This window comes from Mirounga angustirostris, unplaced genomic scaffold, assembly GCF_029215605.1.
Source record: "Mirounga angustirostris isolate CCGP_5_RB_7025 unplaced genomic scaffold, mMirAng1.0.hap1 SCAF_3, whole genome shotgun sequence".
Classification (NCBI taxonomy): domain Eukaryota; kingdom Metazoa; phylum Chordata; class Mammalia; order Carnivora; family Phocidae; genus Mirounga; species Mirounga angustirostris.
In genome coordinates this window covers 80,171,579-80,187,277 of record NW_026991711.1, presented here as the reverse complement: position 1 = coordinate 80,187,277, position 15,699 = coordinate 80,171,579, and the positions used below count along the sequence as shown (strand labels likewise).

The 15,699-nt window shown below is 37.1% G+C and overlaps 1 protein-coding gene across 2 annotated transcripts in view; it reads left to right on the top strand.

Moving 5' to 3' along the window:
• Window positions 1-15,699, top strand: part of RNF17 (ring finger protein 17) — a 154,422-nt gene that overhangs the window by 10,192 nt on the left and 128,531 nt on the right. For both annotated transcript variants that reach the window (XM_045869116.2, XM_045869115.2), the window contains exons 5-6: window positions 718-798; window positions 2,032-2,132. In XM_045869116.2, the coding sequence (XP_045725072.1) occupies window positions 718-798; window positions 2,032-2,132 (182 nt within the window). The remainder of the gene's footprint in view (window positions 1-717; window positions 799-2,031; window positions 2,133-15,699) is intronic.

The following is a 15,699-nucleotide window of genomic DNA, read 5'->3' as shown; positions in this document are numbered from 1 at the left end:
CTATAACTTTAAATAATGTATTATTTTCAGAAATAGAACAAATTCCAAAATGCTATTATTAAAAAGATATTTAGTGAGCTAGAGGAAGGGAGAAAGCACTTAATCTTGCTATCTTTTACTTTAAGTTTAAATTTTAACATAGCCAAATTATAATCTTCTTTAAAAACTTAATTTTTACATGTGTGTGCATTAATTGCCATGGTACATTTTTCAAGATAGTTGGTTTCTTTTTTTTTTTTAAGATTTATTTATTTGACAGAGACACAGAGAGAGAGGGGAACACAAGCAGGGGGAGTGGGAGAGGGAGAAGCAGGCTTCCCGCTGAGCAGGGAACCCGATGTGGGGCTTGATCCCAGGACCCTGGGATCATGACTTGAGCTGAAGGCAGACACTTAACAGCTGAGCCACCCAGACACCCCTCAAGACAGAATATTTTGTGTAACCATTTTCCAACTTAAAACTATTTTTTCAAAAAGATTTCTAAAAACAATCTTGAATACTATAATCTATAATCAAAACTCTAAAATGTTAGTTTTAAATTTCTGGATAAGTAGGATTGAAAGTGTCATTTTTGTTACTGATTTTCAGACTTCTGTGGTGGTCTGTGTTACTTTTGTAATCAAAATTGTAGCCTGATACGTTTGCAACTAATATAATGTATATAAGCATCTATTTTTATATTTTATATTTGTATGTGGACGCTTTTCGCCTTCTTAGGAAACTAAAACTGCAGAAGAAATTGATGAAGCATTGAAGATAGCAGGCTATAGTTTTGAACAATTAAGTGTTGCTGTAAAAGTAAGCATTTTAAATGATTAAATTCTATAGTGAATTAAGGCATGTTCTCTTTAAATGTGTATATTTAGGGGTATATCACTGAAGTTAGAGCCTAGCACTAAGTTATTGAGCATGATAATCCAATGACAGAGAAACATACAAAAGAATAGAAGACTTCCATGGCCTGCTAGTATTGGTCTTGTGGGATTGTTATGCTAGCGGTCTACTGAAATTGGAGCACTATTAAGGAACCATGATTTTTTTCTTGCTGTGAGCTGAATTTTGTCTCGAAAGTATTGCAGACCATCTTTCTAACATTGCTCATTATTCGGCTGTTTACCCTTACACAAAGAATCTTATTTTCTTTCCTCCTTTACTCCATCCCCCCCAGAAGAGGTGACAAAAAACAAGTTCCTAAGCACCCAGCAGCAACAAATTTACAACCAAGGCAGTCAAAAGATTATAGCTGATACAGGAGTTAAGTCTTCAACATACAAATTTGGGAGAGGGGTGGACAAAATTCAGCCCATAACAATCTGCTCTCTGACCCCCTCCAGATTCATGTCCTTCTTATATGCAAAATACATTCACCCCATCCCAACCTAGTCTTAAATCTATTCCAGCATCAAGTCCAAAATCTCATCTAAATATCTTCTAAATCAGGTATGGCTGAGACTCAGGGTATGATTCATTTGGGGGCAAAATTCCTCTCCAACCATGAACCTGTGAAACTAGATAATTAATCTCCTTCTAAAATACATTGGTTAGACAGGTATAAGATAGACATTCCTGTTCTAAAAGGGAGAAAATGGAAAAAAGGGGTCACAGATCTCAAGCAACAATTCTGTCAAAAAATGCAAAGATGTGGAATAGTTAACATTTTAATTCAGGTATGTCTAATATTATGTATTAAGGTTTTTTCATTTAAGGAATCCTGCCAGAGAGAAATTCAGCTATCCAGAATGACTCTTCCTGTAATGATAAAAAGGAATAAGAAGTTTAGAAAACTTAGTGGATTTTCTAGGCCTTTTTGCCAGTTTATCAGTGCATAGTGCCAACAAAGATGTGATCTTGCTGACAAGTACCAGGATTTAAAGTTGAACCTGTAACTTATTCCATTTTTATCACCTAATCTCCTCTTGTGTGGTTACTTTGAAAAGTCCAAAGTACCTTTTACTTTTAAAATTATTTGAACAGTACAATTTCTACAAAATAAAAATACCAAATTAGGTCTTTGTATTATGTTCTTCGCAGATGCTAGAACACCTACACAATCAAACAAAGGAGGAAACGGTCAGTCTTATAGAGGTTCTGGAGAAACGGTTTGATCAACTTTTTACTTCTCTTGATTCCAGGTAATAACTTAAAAATATAGACTCAATGAAACTAAAGTTTTTAACATGAACTTGTCACTTTGTTTCATTGTATAGATTGTAAAATTTACTGAGTAACTTTTAAACAAGTTTGGAAGGTATTGGGTGATCCCTACAGGCTGATGTCTACAGCTTGAAAATGAACAATTTGTACATTTTTAAAATTTTTTGGCTATTTGCCATCTGGTCCCACAGCTAACTGTTAAATAAATAAGCTTCTTAAAACAGCACAGAAAATTTTCAAAATCTGCATGTTGTAGAATTTCACTTACTTGGGTAAATGCAAACATTCTTTTTCTTATACATCATTCCATCATTTTTTCATGTGTTTATTTGCATCAGAGCAAGTAATATTCTTACACTTTCTAACACTCATTTCTAAACAAATACCACATAGTTGCATATCCATCACTTTAAAAATTCTTTGATACATATGATCTTTAATAATTTTTAATCACATTTTTCAATTCAAGAAATAGGATCATGAAAGTTTCAACATGACAAAAGTAATATATTTAGTAATGGTACTTGTCCATTTGACTCTTAGTTTTTTTCTTTTTAATCCCATTAGGATGCCTAGGACACAGGCTCAATATACTGTCAATGAATTTGTTGATACTCTTCAGTCTTCCATATTGATGCTATCTCACATATGGTCTTTAATTATAACATTTAAGTTATAAGTCATGTGCATGCATTTTAAACATTTTTATAGTGGTAAAATATACATAACAAAGATTACCTTTATAATCAATTTTAAGTGTCCAGTTTAGTGGCATCTGATTATTTTATGTTTAACTTTTTGAGGGAACACAAAGTTTTTTACTGTGGCTATACATTTTACATTCCCACCAGTAGTGCATGGGGTTCCAGTTTCCTCATAGTCTCACTAACAGTGTTGTTTTCTAGAATTTTTTTAGTAATCCTAATGGGTATGAAATAGTATCTTGTGATTTTGATTTGCATTTTATGTTGAGTATTTTTTCATGTGCTTATTTATTGCTTATTTACATCCTCTTTGAAGAAAGTCCTTTCAAGTCCTTTCTTTTGGATTGGATTATTTTGTTTTGGGGTTGGAGTTCTTTATACACTAGGGATACTAATACTTTATCAGATATGTCATTTTCAGATCTTTTTTCCCATTCTGTGGCTTACCTTTTTACTCTCTCGATAGCATTCTTTGATCCACAAAAGTTAATGATAAAGTTCTGTTTATTTTTTCTTTTGTTGCCTGTGCTTTTGTATCATAGCCAAGAAATCATTGCTGAATCTAACATTATGAAGCTTTTCCCCTGTGTTTTCTTCTAAGAGTTTTACAGTTTTAGCTCTTACACTCTTTTTTTTTTTAAGATTTTATTTATTCATTTGAGACAGAGAGAGAGAGAGAAGCAGGCTCCCCACTAAGCCAGGAGCCCAATGTGGGGCTCGATCCCAAGACCCTGGGATCATGACCCGGGCCGAAGGCAGACGCCTAACTATCTGAGCCACCCAGGTGCCCCTTTGCTCTTACACTCTTGAGTTAATTTTTGTATATAGTATGAGAGAAAGGTCCAGTTTCATTCTTTTCCATGTGAATGTCCCACTTTTCTCAGCACCATTTGTTGAAAAGATGGTCTTTTCTCCATTGAATGGTCTGGGCATGCTTGTCAATACTCAGTTAACCATATATGTGAAGGTTTATTTCTGGGATGTCTATTTTATTCCATCGGTCTATCTGTCCTTATGCCAGTAGCACACTGTTTTGATTACTGTAGCTTTGTAGCAAGTTTTGAAATCAGGATGTGTGAGCCCTCCAAATTTGTTCTTTCTCAAGAGTGTTTTGGCAGTTTGGGGTCCCCTGAGATTTCATATGACTTTGAGAATGGGTTTTTGTATTCTGCCTAAAACATCACTGAAATTTTAATAGGGATTGCATTGAATTGTAGATTGTTTTGGGTAGTATTGTCAACAATATTGGGTCTTCCAGTCCATGAATGTGGGATGTCTTTCCTCTTATTTTGCCTTCTTTCATTTCTTTCAGCAGTCTGATACTGTGTATAAGTATACAAGTCTGTTCCTTCCTTGTTTAAGTTTATTCCTAAGTATATTATTTTGTATTCTATTTAAAGGAATTGTTTTCTTAATTTCCTTTTCAGAGAGCTAGTTAGAAATGCATGTGCTTTTTGTGTATTGCTTTTGTATCCTACATTTTGCTGAATTCATTTATTAGCCCTGCAAGTATTTTTTGGCCTCCTTAGGGTTTTGTTACATATAATAAGATCATGTCATCTGCAAAAAATAGATAATGTCACTTCTTTTCAATTTGGATGTCTTTTACTTCTTCTTCTTGCCTAATCACTCTGACTAGAACCTACAATAATATGTTAAATAGCAGTGGCAAATGCATACATCCTGATCTTGTTTCTGATCTTAGTGAAGAACTGACAGCTTTTCCTCTATCTAGTGTAACGTTAGCTGTGAGTTTTTCATGTATTGCCTTTATGTTGACGTAGTTTCCCTAAATTCCTAGTACATTGAGTGTTTTTATAATGAAAAGGTGTTGAAATATGTCAAATCCTTTTTCTGCATTGATTGAGGGGATCATGTATGGATTTTTACTTCTTCCTGCTCTGGTATATAACATTAATTGATTTTCACATGTTGAATCATCCTTATATTCTAGGAATAAATCCCACTTGGTCATGATGTAGTATCCTTTTAATATGCTGCTGAGTTTGATTTGCTAATACTTTGTTGAAGATTTTGCATTGATACTCAGATAGTTGTCTGTAGTTTTCTTGTAGTATCTTCATATGGCTTTGATAATGCTGGCCTCATAGAATGAGTTAGGAAGTGTTCCTACCCCTTCAATTTTTTGGAAGGGTTTCAGGAAGGTTGGTGTTAATTCATCATTAAATTTTTGGTAGAATTCACGAGTGAAACCATCTGGCCTAGGGCTTTTCTTTTGGGGAGGCTTTTGATTGCTGATTCAATCTCCTTACTTGTTATTGATCTGTTCAGATTTTCTATTTCTTCCTTACTCAGTCTTGGTAGGTAGTGTGTTTCTAGGAATTTGTCCATTTCATCTAGGTTATCCAATTTCTTGGCATACAATTGTCCTTAGTACTCTCTTGTAATCCTTTTCACTCCTATAAGATTGGTCATCATGTTCCGACTTCCTTTATGATTTTAGTAAGTTGATTCTTCTCTTTTTCTTAGTGTAAAGAGTTGTCAGTTTTGATTGAAAAGAACCAACCTTTCTAGAAATCAACCACAAGAAAAAAAATTGGAAAGACTTTAAATACATGGAGGTTAAACAACATGCTATTAAACAATGAATGGGTCAACTAAGAAATCAGAGAGGAAATAAAACAATATATGGAAACAAATGAAAATTAATACACAGTGGTCCAAAATCTTTGGGATGTAGCAAAAGCAGTGCTAAGAGGGAAGAATATAGCAATAGAGGCCTACCTCAAGAAACAAGAAAAATCTTGGGGTGCCTGGCTGGGTCAGTCATTGAAGCATGCAACTCTTGAACTTGGGGTTTTAAGTTTGAGCCTCACCCAAGATGTCCATCGACAGATGAATGGATAAAGAAGATGTGGTATATATACACAATGGAATATTATGCAGCCATCAAAAGGAATGAGATCTTGCCATTTGCAACGACGTGGATGGAACTGGAGGGTGTATGCTGAGCGAAATAGAGAAAGACATGTATCATATGACCTCACTGATAGGAGGAATTCTTAATCTCAGGAAACAAACTGAGGGTTGCTGGAGTGGGGGGTGGGGTGGGAGGGATGGGGTGGCTGGGTGATAGACATTGGGGAGGGTATGTGCTATGGTGAGCACTGTGAATTGTGTTAAGACTGTTGAATCACAGATCTGTACCTCTGAAACAATGCAATGTATGTTAAGAAAAAAAAAAGAAGAAGATGATAGCAGGAGGGGAAGAATGAAGGGGGGGAAATCGGAGGGGGAGATGAACCATGAGAGACGATGGACTCTGAAAAACAAACTGAGGGTTCTAGAGGGGAGGGGGGTGGGAGGATGGGTTAGCCTGGTGATGGGTATTAAAGAGGGCACATTCTGCATGGAGCACTGGGTGTTATGCACAAACAATGAATCATGGAACACTACATCAAACATTAATGATATAATGTATGGTGATTAACATAACAATAAAAAATTTTTAAAAATTCGAGCCTCACATTGGGTATTGAGATTACATAAAAATAAAATCTTTAAAAAAAGATGAATTTGGGGCACCTGGGTGGCTCAGTCGTTAAGCGGCTGCCTTCAGCTCAGGTCATGATTCCAGGTCCTGGGATGGAGCCCCGCATCGGGCTCCCTGCTTGGCGGGAAGCCTGCTTCTTTCTCTCCCACTCCCCCTACTTGTGTTCCCTGTCTCGCTGTGTCTCTCTCTGTCAAATAAATAAATAAAATCTTTAAAAAAAAAAATAAAAAAAGATGAATTTAAGAATTGACAAAAATCTCAAACAACCTAACCTTAGACTTAAAGGACCTGGAAAAAGAACAACAAAGCCTAAATACAGAAGAAGAAAGGGAATAATAAAGATTAGAGCAGAAATAAATGACATAGAAACTTAAAAAACAATTGTACATCAGTGAAACCAGGGGCTGGTTCTTTCAAAAAACCAACTTTTGCTTTCGTCGATTTTTTTTTCCTCCATTTTTTAATTCTCTAGTTCCTTATCACCACTCTAATCTTTATTATTCCTTCCTTCCACTAGCTTTGGGTTTAGTTTGTATTTTTCTAGTTCCTAAGGCATAAAGTTAGATTGTTGGTTTGCCATTTCTTTTTTAATGTATTTACAACTATGTATTTCCATTTAACACTGCTATCACTGCATCTTGTACATTTCAATTTTTTTGACCCATGATTTTATAATTTTGTTCATTTTAATTTTTGTACATTTATTTTCAAATAAGTAATTTGTTCATAAGGTTCACATTCAGAAGGCAAAAAAGATGTGCTATACTTATTTTCCCTCCCATCCCAGATTCCCTTTTATTTTTTTTATTCTTTATTTAAATTCAATTTAGTTAACATATACCATATTATTACTTTCAGGGGTAGAATTTGGGGATTCATCATTTACATATAACACCCAGTGCTCATTACATCAAGTACACTCCTTGATGTCCATCACCCAATTATCCCTTCCTCCCACCTACCTCCCCTCCAGCAACCCTCAATTTGTTTCCTAGAGTTCAGCATTTCTTACAGTTTGCCTCCCTATTTTCATCTTATTTTTCCTTCCCTTCCCCTATGTTCGTCTGTTTGTTAAATTCCACATATGAATGAAATCATATGGTATTTGTCTTTCTCTAACTTATTTCACTTAGTATAATACCTTCTAGTTCCATCCACATCATTGTAAATGGCAAGATGTCATTCATTTTGACGGCTGAGTAATATTCCTGTGTGTGTGTGTGTGTGTGTGTGTGTTTCCATCACATCATCTGTATCCATTTATCTGTTGATGGACATCTGGGCTCTTTCCATAGTTTGGCTTTTGTGGGCATTGCTGCTGCCAACATTGGAGTGCATGTGCCCCTTCAAATCACTGTTTGTATCCTTTGGATAAATACCTAGTAGTGCAATTGCTGGGTCATAGGGTAGCTCTACTTTTAACTTCCTGAGGACCTCCGTACTGCCTTCCAGACTGGCTGCACCAGTTTGTATTCCCACCAAGAGTGTAAGAGGATTCCCCTTTCTCCGCATCCTTGCCAACATCTATCGTTTGCTGACTTGTTAATTTTAGCCATTCTGACTGGTGCAAGGTGGTATCTCATTGTGGTTTTGATTTGTTTTTCCTTGATGATGAGTGATATTGAAAATTTTTCATGTGTCTGTTGGCTATTTGTATGTCCTCTTTGGAGAAATGTCTGTTCATGTCTTCTGCCCATTTCTTCATTGGATTTTTTTTCTTGGGTGTTGAATTTGAGAAGTTCTTTATAGATTTGGATACTAGCCCTTCATCTGATAAGACATTTGCAAATACCTTCTGCCATTCCATAGGTTGCTTTTTAGTTTTGTTGACTGTTTCCTGTGCTGTATAAAAGCTTTTTATCTTGATGAAGTCCCAATAGTTCATTTTTGCTTTTCTCTTGCCTTTGGAGACATGTCTAGTAAGAAGTTGCTGCAGCTGAGGTTGAAGAGGCTGCTTCCTATATTCTCCTCTAAGATTCTGATGGATTCCTGTCTCACATTGAGGTCTTTCATCCATTTTGAATTTATCTTTGTATATGGTGTAAGAGAATGGTCCAGTTTCATTCTTTGGCATGTGGTTGTCCAATTTTCCCAACACCATTTGTTGAAGAGACTGTCCTTTTTCTACTGGATATTCTTTCCTGCTTTGTCGAAGATCTAGTTGACCATAAAGTTGAGGGTCTATTTCTGGGTTCTTTATTCTGATCCACTGATACATGTGTCTGTTTTTGTGCCAGTACCATACTGTCTTATTTACAGCTTTGTAATACAGCTTGAAGTCCAGAATTGTGATGCCTCCAACTTTGGTTTTCTTTTTCGGCATTCCATTGGATATTTGGGGTCTTTTCTGGTACTGTACAATTTTTAGGATTATTTGTTCCAGCTCTGTGAAAAATGTTGAGGGTAATTCGATAGGGACTGCATTGAATGTGTAGATTGCTCTGGGTAGCGTAGACATTTTAACAGTATTTGTTCTTCCCATTCATGAGCATGGAATTCTTTGTGTCTTCTTTGTGTCTTCCTCAATTTCTTTCATAAGTGTTCTCTAGTTTCTAGAGTATAGATCCTTTATCTTGGTTAGGTTTATTCCTAGGTATCTTATGGTTTTTAGTCCAACTGTAAATGGGATCAATTCCTTGATTTCTCTTTCATCTGCCTCCTTGTTAGTATATAGAAATGCAACTGACTTCTGTGCATTGATTTTATATCCTGCCACTTTGCTGAATTCCTGTATCAGTTCTAGCAATTTTTGGGGTTTCTACAGAGTTTCATGTCGTTTGTGAAAAGTGAAAGTTTGACTTCTTTGCCAATTTGGATGCCTTTTATTTCTTTCTGTTGTCTGATTGCTGAGGCTAGGACTTCTAGTACTATATTAAACAAGTACTGTTGTCACATGGAGTGGCTATCCCTGTCGTGTTCCTGACCTTAGAGGAAAAGCTCTGTTTTTCCCCATTATGGATGGTGTTTGCTATGGGCTTTTCGTAGATGGCTTTTATGATACTGAGGTATGTTCCCTCTATCCCTACACTGTGGATAGTTTTCATCAAGCTTCATTTAAGTGCTGTATTTTGTCAAATGCTTTTTCTGCATCTCTTGAGAGGATCCTATGGTTCTTGTCCTTTTATTAATGTGGTGTTCCACATTGAATGATTTGTGGATGTTGAACCACCTTACAGCCCAGGAATAAATCCCACTTGGTCATGGTGAATAATTCTTTTGATGTATTGTTGGATCCTATTAGTTGGTATCTTGGTGAGAATTTTTGCATCCATGTTCATCCGAGATATTGGTGTCTAATTCACCTTTTTGGTGGGGTCTTTTGTTTAGGATCAAGGTAATGCTGGCCTCATAGAATGAGTTTGGAAGTTTTCCTTCCATTTCTATTTTTTGATACAGTTTCAGAAGAATAGGTATTAATTCTTCTTTAAATTTTTGGTAAAATTCTGCTGGAAAGCCCTCTGCCTCTAGGCTCTTGTTTGTTGGGAGGTTTTTACTGCTTCAGTTTGTTTGCTGGTAATGGGTCTTTTCAGGTTTTCTCTTTCTTCCTGTTTCAGTTTTGGTAGTTCATATGTTTCTAGGAATGCATCCATTTCTTCCAGATTGCCAAATTTGTTGGCATATAATTCTCATAATATTCTCTTGTAATTGTTTGTATTTCTGCAGTGTTCATTGGGATCTCTCCTTTCATTGATGATTTTATGTATTTGGGTCCTTTCTCTCTTCATTTTGATAAAGCTGGCTAGGGGTTTATTGATCTTACTAAGAACCAGCTCCTAGTTTCATTGATCTGTTCTGCTTTGTTTTGGGTTGTTATTTTGGGGGTTTTTTTGTTTGTTTGTTTTTTTGTTTTGTTTGTTTCTATTTCATTGATTTCTGCTCTGCTCTTTTCCCTTTTGCTGGATTTAGGCTTTATTTGCTGTTCTTTTTACAGCTTCTTTAGGTGTAATATTAGGTTGTGTATCTGAGACTGTTCTTGTTTCTTGAGAAAGGCCGGTATTGCTATTTACTTCTCTCTTAGGACTGCCTTTGCTGTCCCCAAAGGTTCTGAACTGTCATGTTTTCATTTGCATTTGCTTCCATGTATTTTTTTAATTCTTCTTTAATTTCCTGCCTGACCCATTCATTCTTTAGTAGGATGCTTTATTTTTTCGTGTACAAGTCTTTTGTGATCATATATTTTTATTTCTCTTAGTAGAGTTGTTGGGCCACGCAGTAAATATACATTTCTTTTTTTGTAAAGATGTGCATTTTTCATATTTATGCAATTTGTGTATATATTTCATTTTGTAAGAAACTGCCAACCTGTTTTTCAAAGTGGTTATATCATTCTACATTTCCCATCAACAATGTATAAGAGTTCTAGTTGTTCCTCATGCTTGTCTGCCTTGGCTTATATGGTTAGTCTTTTAAAATTTAGCCATTCTCATGGGTGGGACTATCTCACTGTGATTTTAAATTGCCTTTCCCAGGCACTGTGTTAAGTGCCTCATTAACTGATCACAACAGTCTTATGAAATATGTGCTATTATTATTATTATTATCCCCATTTTACATGTGAGAAGACAGAGGCCCTGGAAGGTAAAGTAGTTTGCCTAAGGTCACAACATACCTAGTAAGTGGCAGAGCCAGGGTTCTATCCAGGCATTCTGGCTCCAGGGATCAGACTCCTAACCTCTTTGTTGCACTAACCTCTCCAAGAAGTTCTTGGTCTCTACCATGGGTGGTCCTTCATAAGGAGGCCTGGAAACAGCAGCCAGTCACCTGAAGAAAAGAGGTGTTGCCTAAGATAAAGCTCTACAGCCTAAAGATAGATATCTGAAGAGTCACACACCAGGAAACGGAAGAAACTGCCCCTACCAGCCCACATGTGGGCGTTGGTCCAGGATGAGGGCCAAGAGCCCCTAGTCTCAGTCTCTTGCCTTTCCCTGCTGAGCCTGCCAAAGGGTAACATGGCAGCTCTGCCTTCAACAGATAGTACAGTGTTGTCCCTTATCCACCCCTTAGTAGGATGGTCTTCAACCTCCATGTGTTTGTGGTCCTTCCAAATTTTTTCTTGTAGTTGACTTGAAGTTTTAAAGCATTGTGATCTGAAAATAACGCATGGTATAATCTCAGTCTTTCTGTCTTGGTTGAGACCTGATTTGTGACCCAGAATGTGTCTATTCTGGAGAATGTTCCATGTGCACTTGAGAAGAATGTGTATTCTGTTGCTTTAGGATGGAAGGCTCTGTATATATCTGTGAAGTCCATCTGATCCAGTGTGTCATTCAAAGGCCTTGTTTTCCTTGTTGATCTTCTGCTTAGATGATCTGTCCATTGCAGTGAGTGGGGTGTTAAAGTCCCCTACTATCATTGTATTATTATCAATGAGTTTCTTTAATTTTGTTATTAATTTGTTTATATATTTGGCTGCTCCCAAGTTAGGGTCATAAATATGTATAATTGTTAGAACATCTTTTTGGATAAATCCTTTTATTATGATATAGTGTCCTTCATCTCTTGTTACAGTCTTTGGTTTAAAACCTAGTTTGTCTTATATATGGATGGCTACTCCAGCTTTCTTTTGATGTCCATTGGCATGATCAGTGGTTCTCTACCCCCTCACTTTCAATCTGGAGGTGTCTTTGGGTCTAAAATGAGTCTCTTGTAAAGACCCTCTATCAATAGGTCTTTTTTTTTTTTAATCCATTCGATACCCTGTGTCTTTTGATTGGAGCATTTAGTCCGTTTACATTCAGAGTAATTACTGCAAGATATGAATTTAGTGCCTTTGATCAGCGACCTATAAAATTGCTGTTCCTGTAGATTGTCTTTTCCTTTCTGATCTTTGTTACTCTTGGGCTCTCTCTTTGCTCAAAGGATCCCCTTTAATATTTCTTGCATGTCTGGTTAAGTGTTCACAAATTCCTTTAGTTTTTGTTTCTCCTGGAAACTCTTTATCTCTCCTTCTATTGAGAATGACAGCCTTGCTGGATAAAGTATTCTTGGCTGCATATTTTTGCCATGTAGCACATTGAATATATCATGCCAGTCCTTTCTGGCCTGTCAGGTCTCCATGGACAGGTCTGCTACCAGCCTTATGTGTCTACCCTTATAGGTTAAGGATCTCTCTCTTTTTTTTTTATTCTTATGTTAATCCCCATACATTACATCATTAGTTTTAGATGTAGTGTTCCATGATTGATTGATTGTGCATAACACCCAGTGCTCCATGCAGAATGTGCCCTCCTCAATACCCATCACCAGGCTAACCCATCCTCCCACCCCCCTCCCCTCTAGAACCCTCAGTTTGTTTTTCAGAGTCCATCGTCTCTCATGGTTCATCTCCCCCTCCAATTTCCCCCCCTTAATTCTTTCCCTCCTGCTACCTCCTCCTTCTTCTTCTTCTTTTTTTTTTTTTCTTAACATATATTGCATTATTTGTTTCACAGTACAGATCTAAGATTCAACAGTCTTAAACAATTCACAGTGCTTACCAGAGCACATACCCTCCCCAGTATCTATCACCCAGTCACCCCATCCCTCCCACCCCACCCCCCACTCCAGCAACCCTCAGTTTGTTTCCTGCGATTAAGAATTCCTCATGTCAGTGAGGTCATATGATACATGTCTTTCTCTGTTTGACTTATTTCGCTCAACATAATACCCTCCAGTTCCATCCACGTTGTTGCAAATGGCAAGATTTCATTCCTTTTGATGGTGCATAATATTCCATTGTATATATATATACCACATCTTTATCCATTCATCTGTCGATGGACATCTTGGCTCTTTCCACAGTTTGGCTATTGTGGACATTGCTGCTATAAACATCAGGGTGTGCGTACCCTTTCGGATCCCTACTTTTGTATCTTTGGGGTAAATACCCAGTAGTGCAATTGCTGGATCATATGGTAGCTCTATTTTCAGCTTTTTTGAGGACCCTCCATACTGTTTTCCAGAGTGGCTGCACCAGCTTGCATTCCCACCAACAGTGTAGGAGGGTTCCGCTTTCTCCGCATCCCCGCCAACATCTGTCATTTCCTGACTTGTTAATTTTAGCCATTCTGAGTGGTGTGAGGTGGTATCTCATCGAGGTTTTGATTTGGATTTCCCTGATGCCGAGCGATATTAAGCACTTTTTCATGTGTCTGTTGGCCATTTGGATGTCTTCTTTGGAAAAATGTCTGTTCATGTCTTCTGCCCATTTCTTGATTGGATTCTTTGTTCTTTGGGTATTGAGTTTGATGAGTTCTTTATAGATTTTGGATACTAGCCCTTTATCTGATATGTCATTTGCAAATATCTTCTCCCATTCTGTCGGTTGTCTTTTGGTTTTGTTGACTGTTTCCTTTGCTTTGCAAAAGCTTTTTATCTTGATGAAGTCCCAATAATTCATTGTTGCCCTTGCTTCCCTTGCCTGTGGCGATGTTTCTAGGAAGAAGTTGCTTCAGCTGAGGTTGAGGAGGTTGCTGCCTGTGTTCTCCTTCAGGATTTTGATGGACTCCTGTCTCACATTGAGGTCTTTCAACCATTTGGAGTCTATTTTTGTGTGTGGTGTAAGGAAATGGTCCACTTTCATTCTTCTGCATGTGGCTATCCAATTTTCCCAACACCATTTGTTGAAGAGACTGTCTTTTTTCCATTGGACATTCTTTCCTGCTTTGTCAAAGATGAGTTAACCATAGAGTTGAGGGTCCATTTCTGGGCTCTCTGTTCTGTTCCATTGATCTAAGTGCCTGTTTTTGTGCCAGTACCATACTGTCTTGATGATGACAGCTTTGTAATAGAGCTTGAAGTCCGGAATTTGTGATGCCAACAGCTTTGCTTTTCTTTTTCAACATTCCTCTGGCTATTCGGGGTCTTTCCTGGTTCCATACAAATTTTAGGATTATTTGTTCCATTTCTTTGAAAAAAGTGGATGGTATTTTAATGGGGATTGCATTGTATGTGTACATTGCTCTAGGTAGCATTGACATCTTCACAAAATTTGTTCTTCCAATCCATGAACATGGAATGTTTTTCCATTTCTTTGTGTCTTCCTCAATTTCTTTCATGAGTATTTTATAGTTTTCTGAGTACAGATCCTTTGCCTCTTTGGTTAGATTTATTCCTACGTATCTTATGGTTTTGGGTGCAGTTGTAAATGGGATCGACTCCTTAATTTCTCTTTCTTCTGTCTTGTTGTTGGTGTATAGGAATGCCACTGATTTCTGTGCATTGATTTTATATCCTGCCACTTGACTGAATTCCTGTATGAGTTCTAGCAGTTTTGGGGTGGAGTCTTTGGGGTTTTCCACATAAAGTATCATATCATCTGCAAACAGTGAGTTTGACTTCTTTGCCGATTTGGATGCCTTTTATTTCTTTTTGTTGTCTGATTGCTGTGGCTAGGACTTCCTATACTATGTTGAATAGCAGTGGTGATAGTGGACATCCCTGCCGTGTTCCTGACTTTAGTGGGAAAGCTCTCAGTTTTTCCCCATTGAGAATGATATTTGCTGTAGGTTTTTCATAGATGGCTTTTATGATATTGAGGTATGTCCCCTCTATGCCTATACTCTGAAGAGTTTTGATCAAGAAAGGATGCTGTACTTTGTCAAATGCTTTTTCTGCATCTATTGAGAAGATCATATGATTCTTGTTCTTTCTTTTGTTAATGTATTGTATCACGTTCATTGATTTGCGGATGTTGAACCAAACTTGAAGCCCAGGGATAAATCCCACTTGGTCGTGGTGAATAATCCTTTTAATGTACTGTTGGATCCTATTGGCTAATATTTTGGTGAGAATTTTTGCATCCATGTTCATCAGGGATATTGGTCTGTAATTCTCCTTTTTCATGGGGTCTTTGTATGGTTTTGGGATCAAGGTAATGCTGGCCTCATAAAATGAGTTTGGAAGTTTTCCTTCCATTTCTATGTTTTGGAACAGTTTCAGAAGAATAGGTATTAATTCTTCTTGAAATGTTTGGTAGCATTCCCCTGGGTAGCCATCTGGCCCTGGGCTTTTGCTTTTTGGGAGATTTTTGATGACTGCTTCAATTTCCTTAGTGGTTATAGGTCTGTTCAGGTTTTCTATTTCTTCCTGGTTCAATTTTGGTAGTTGATACATCTCTAGGAATGCATCCATTTCTTCCAGATTATCTAATTTGCTGGCATATAGTTGCTCATAATATGTTCTTATAATTGTTTGTATTTCTTTGGTGTTGGTTGTGATCTCTCCTCTTTCATTCATGATTTTGTTGATTTGGGTCATTTCTCTTTTCTTTTTGATAAGTCTGGCCAGGGGTTTATCAATCTTGTTAATTCTTTCAAAGAACCAGCTCCTAGTTTTGTTGATCTCTTC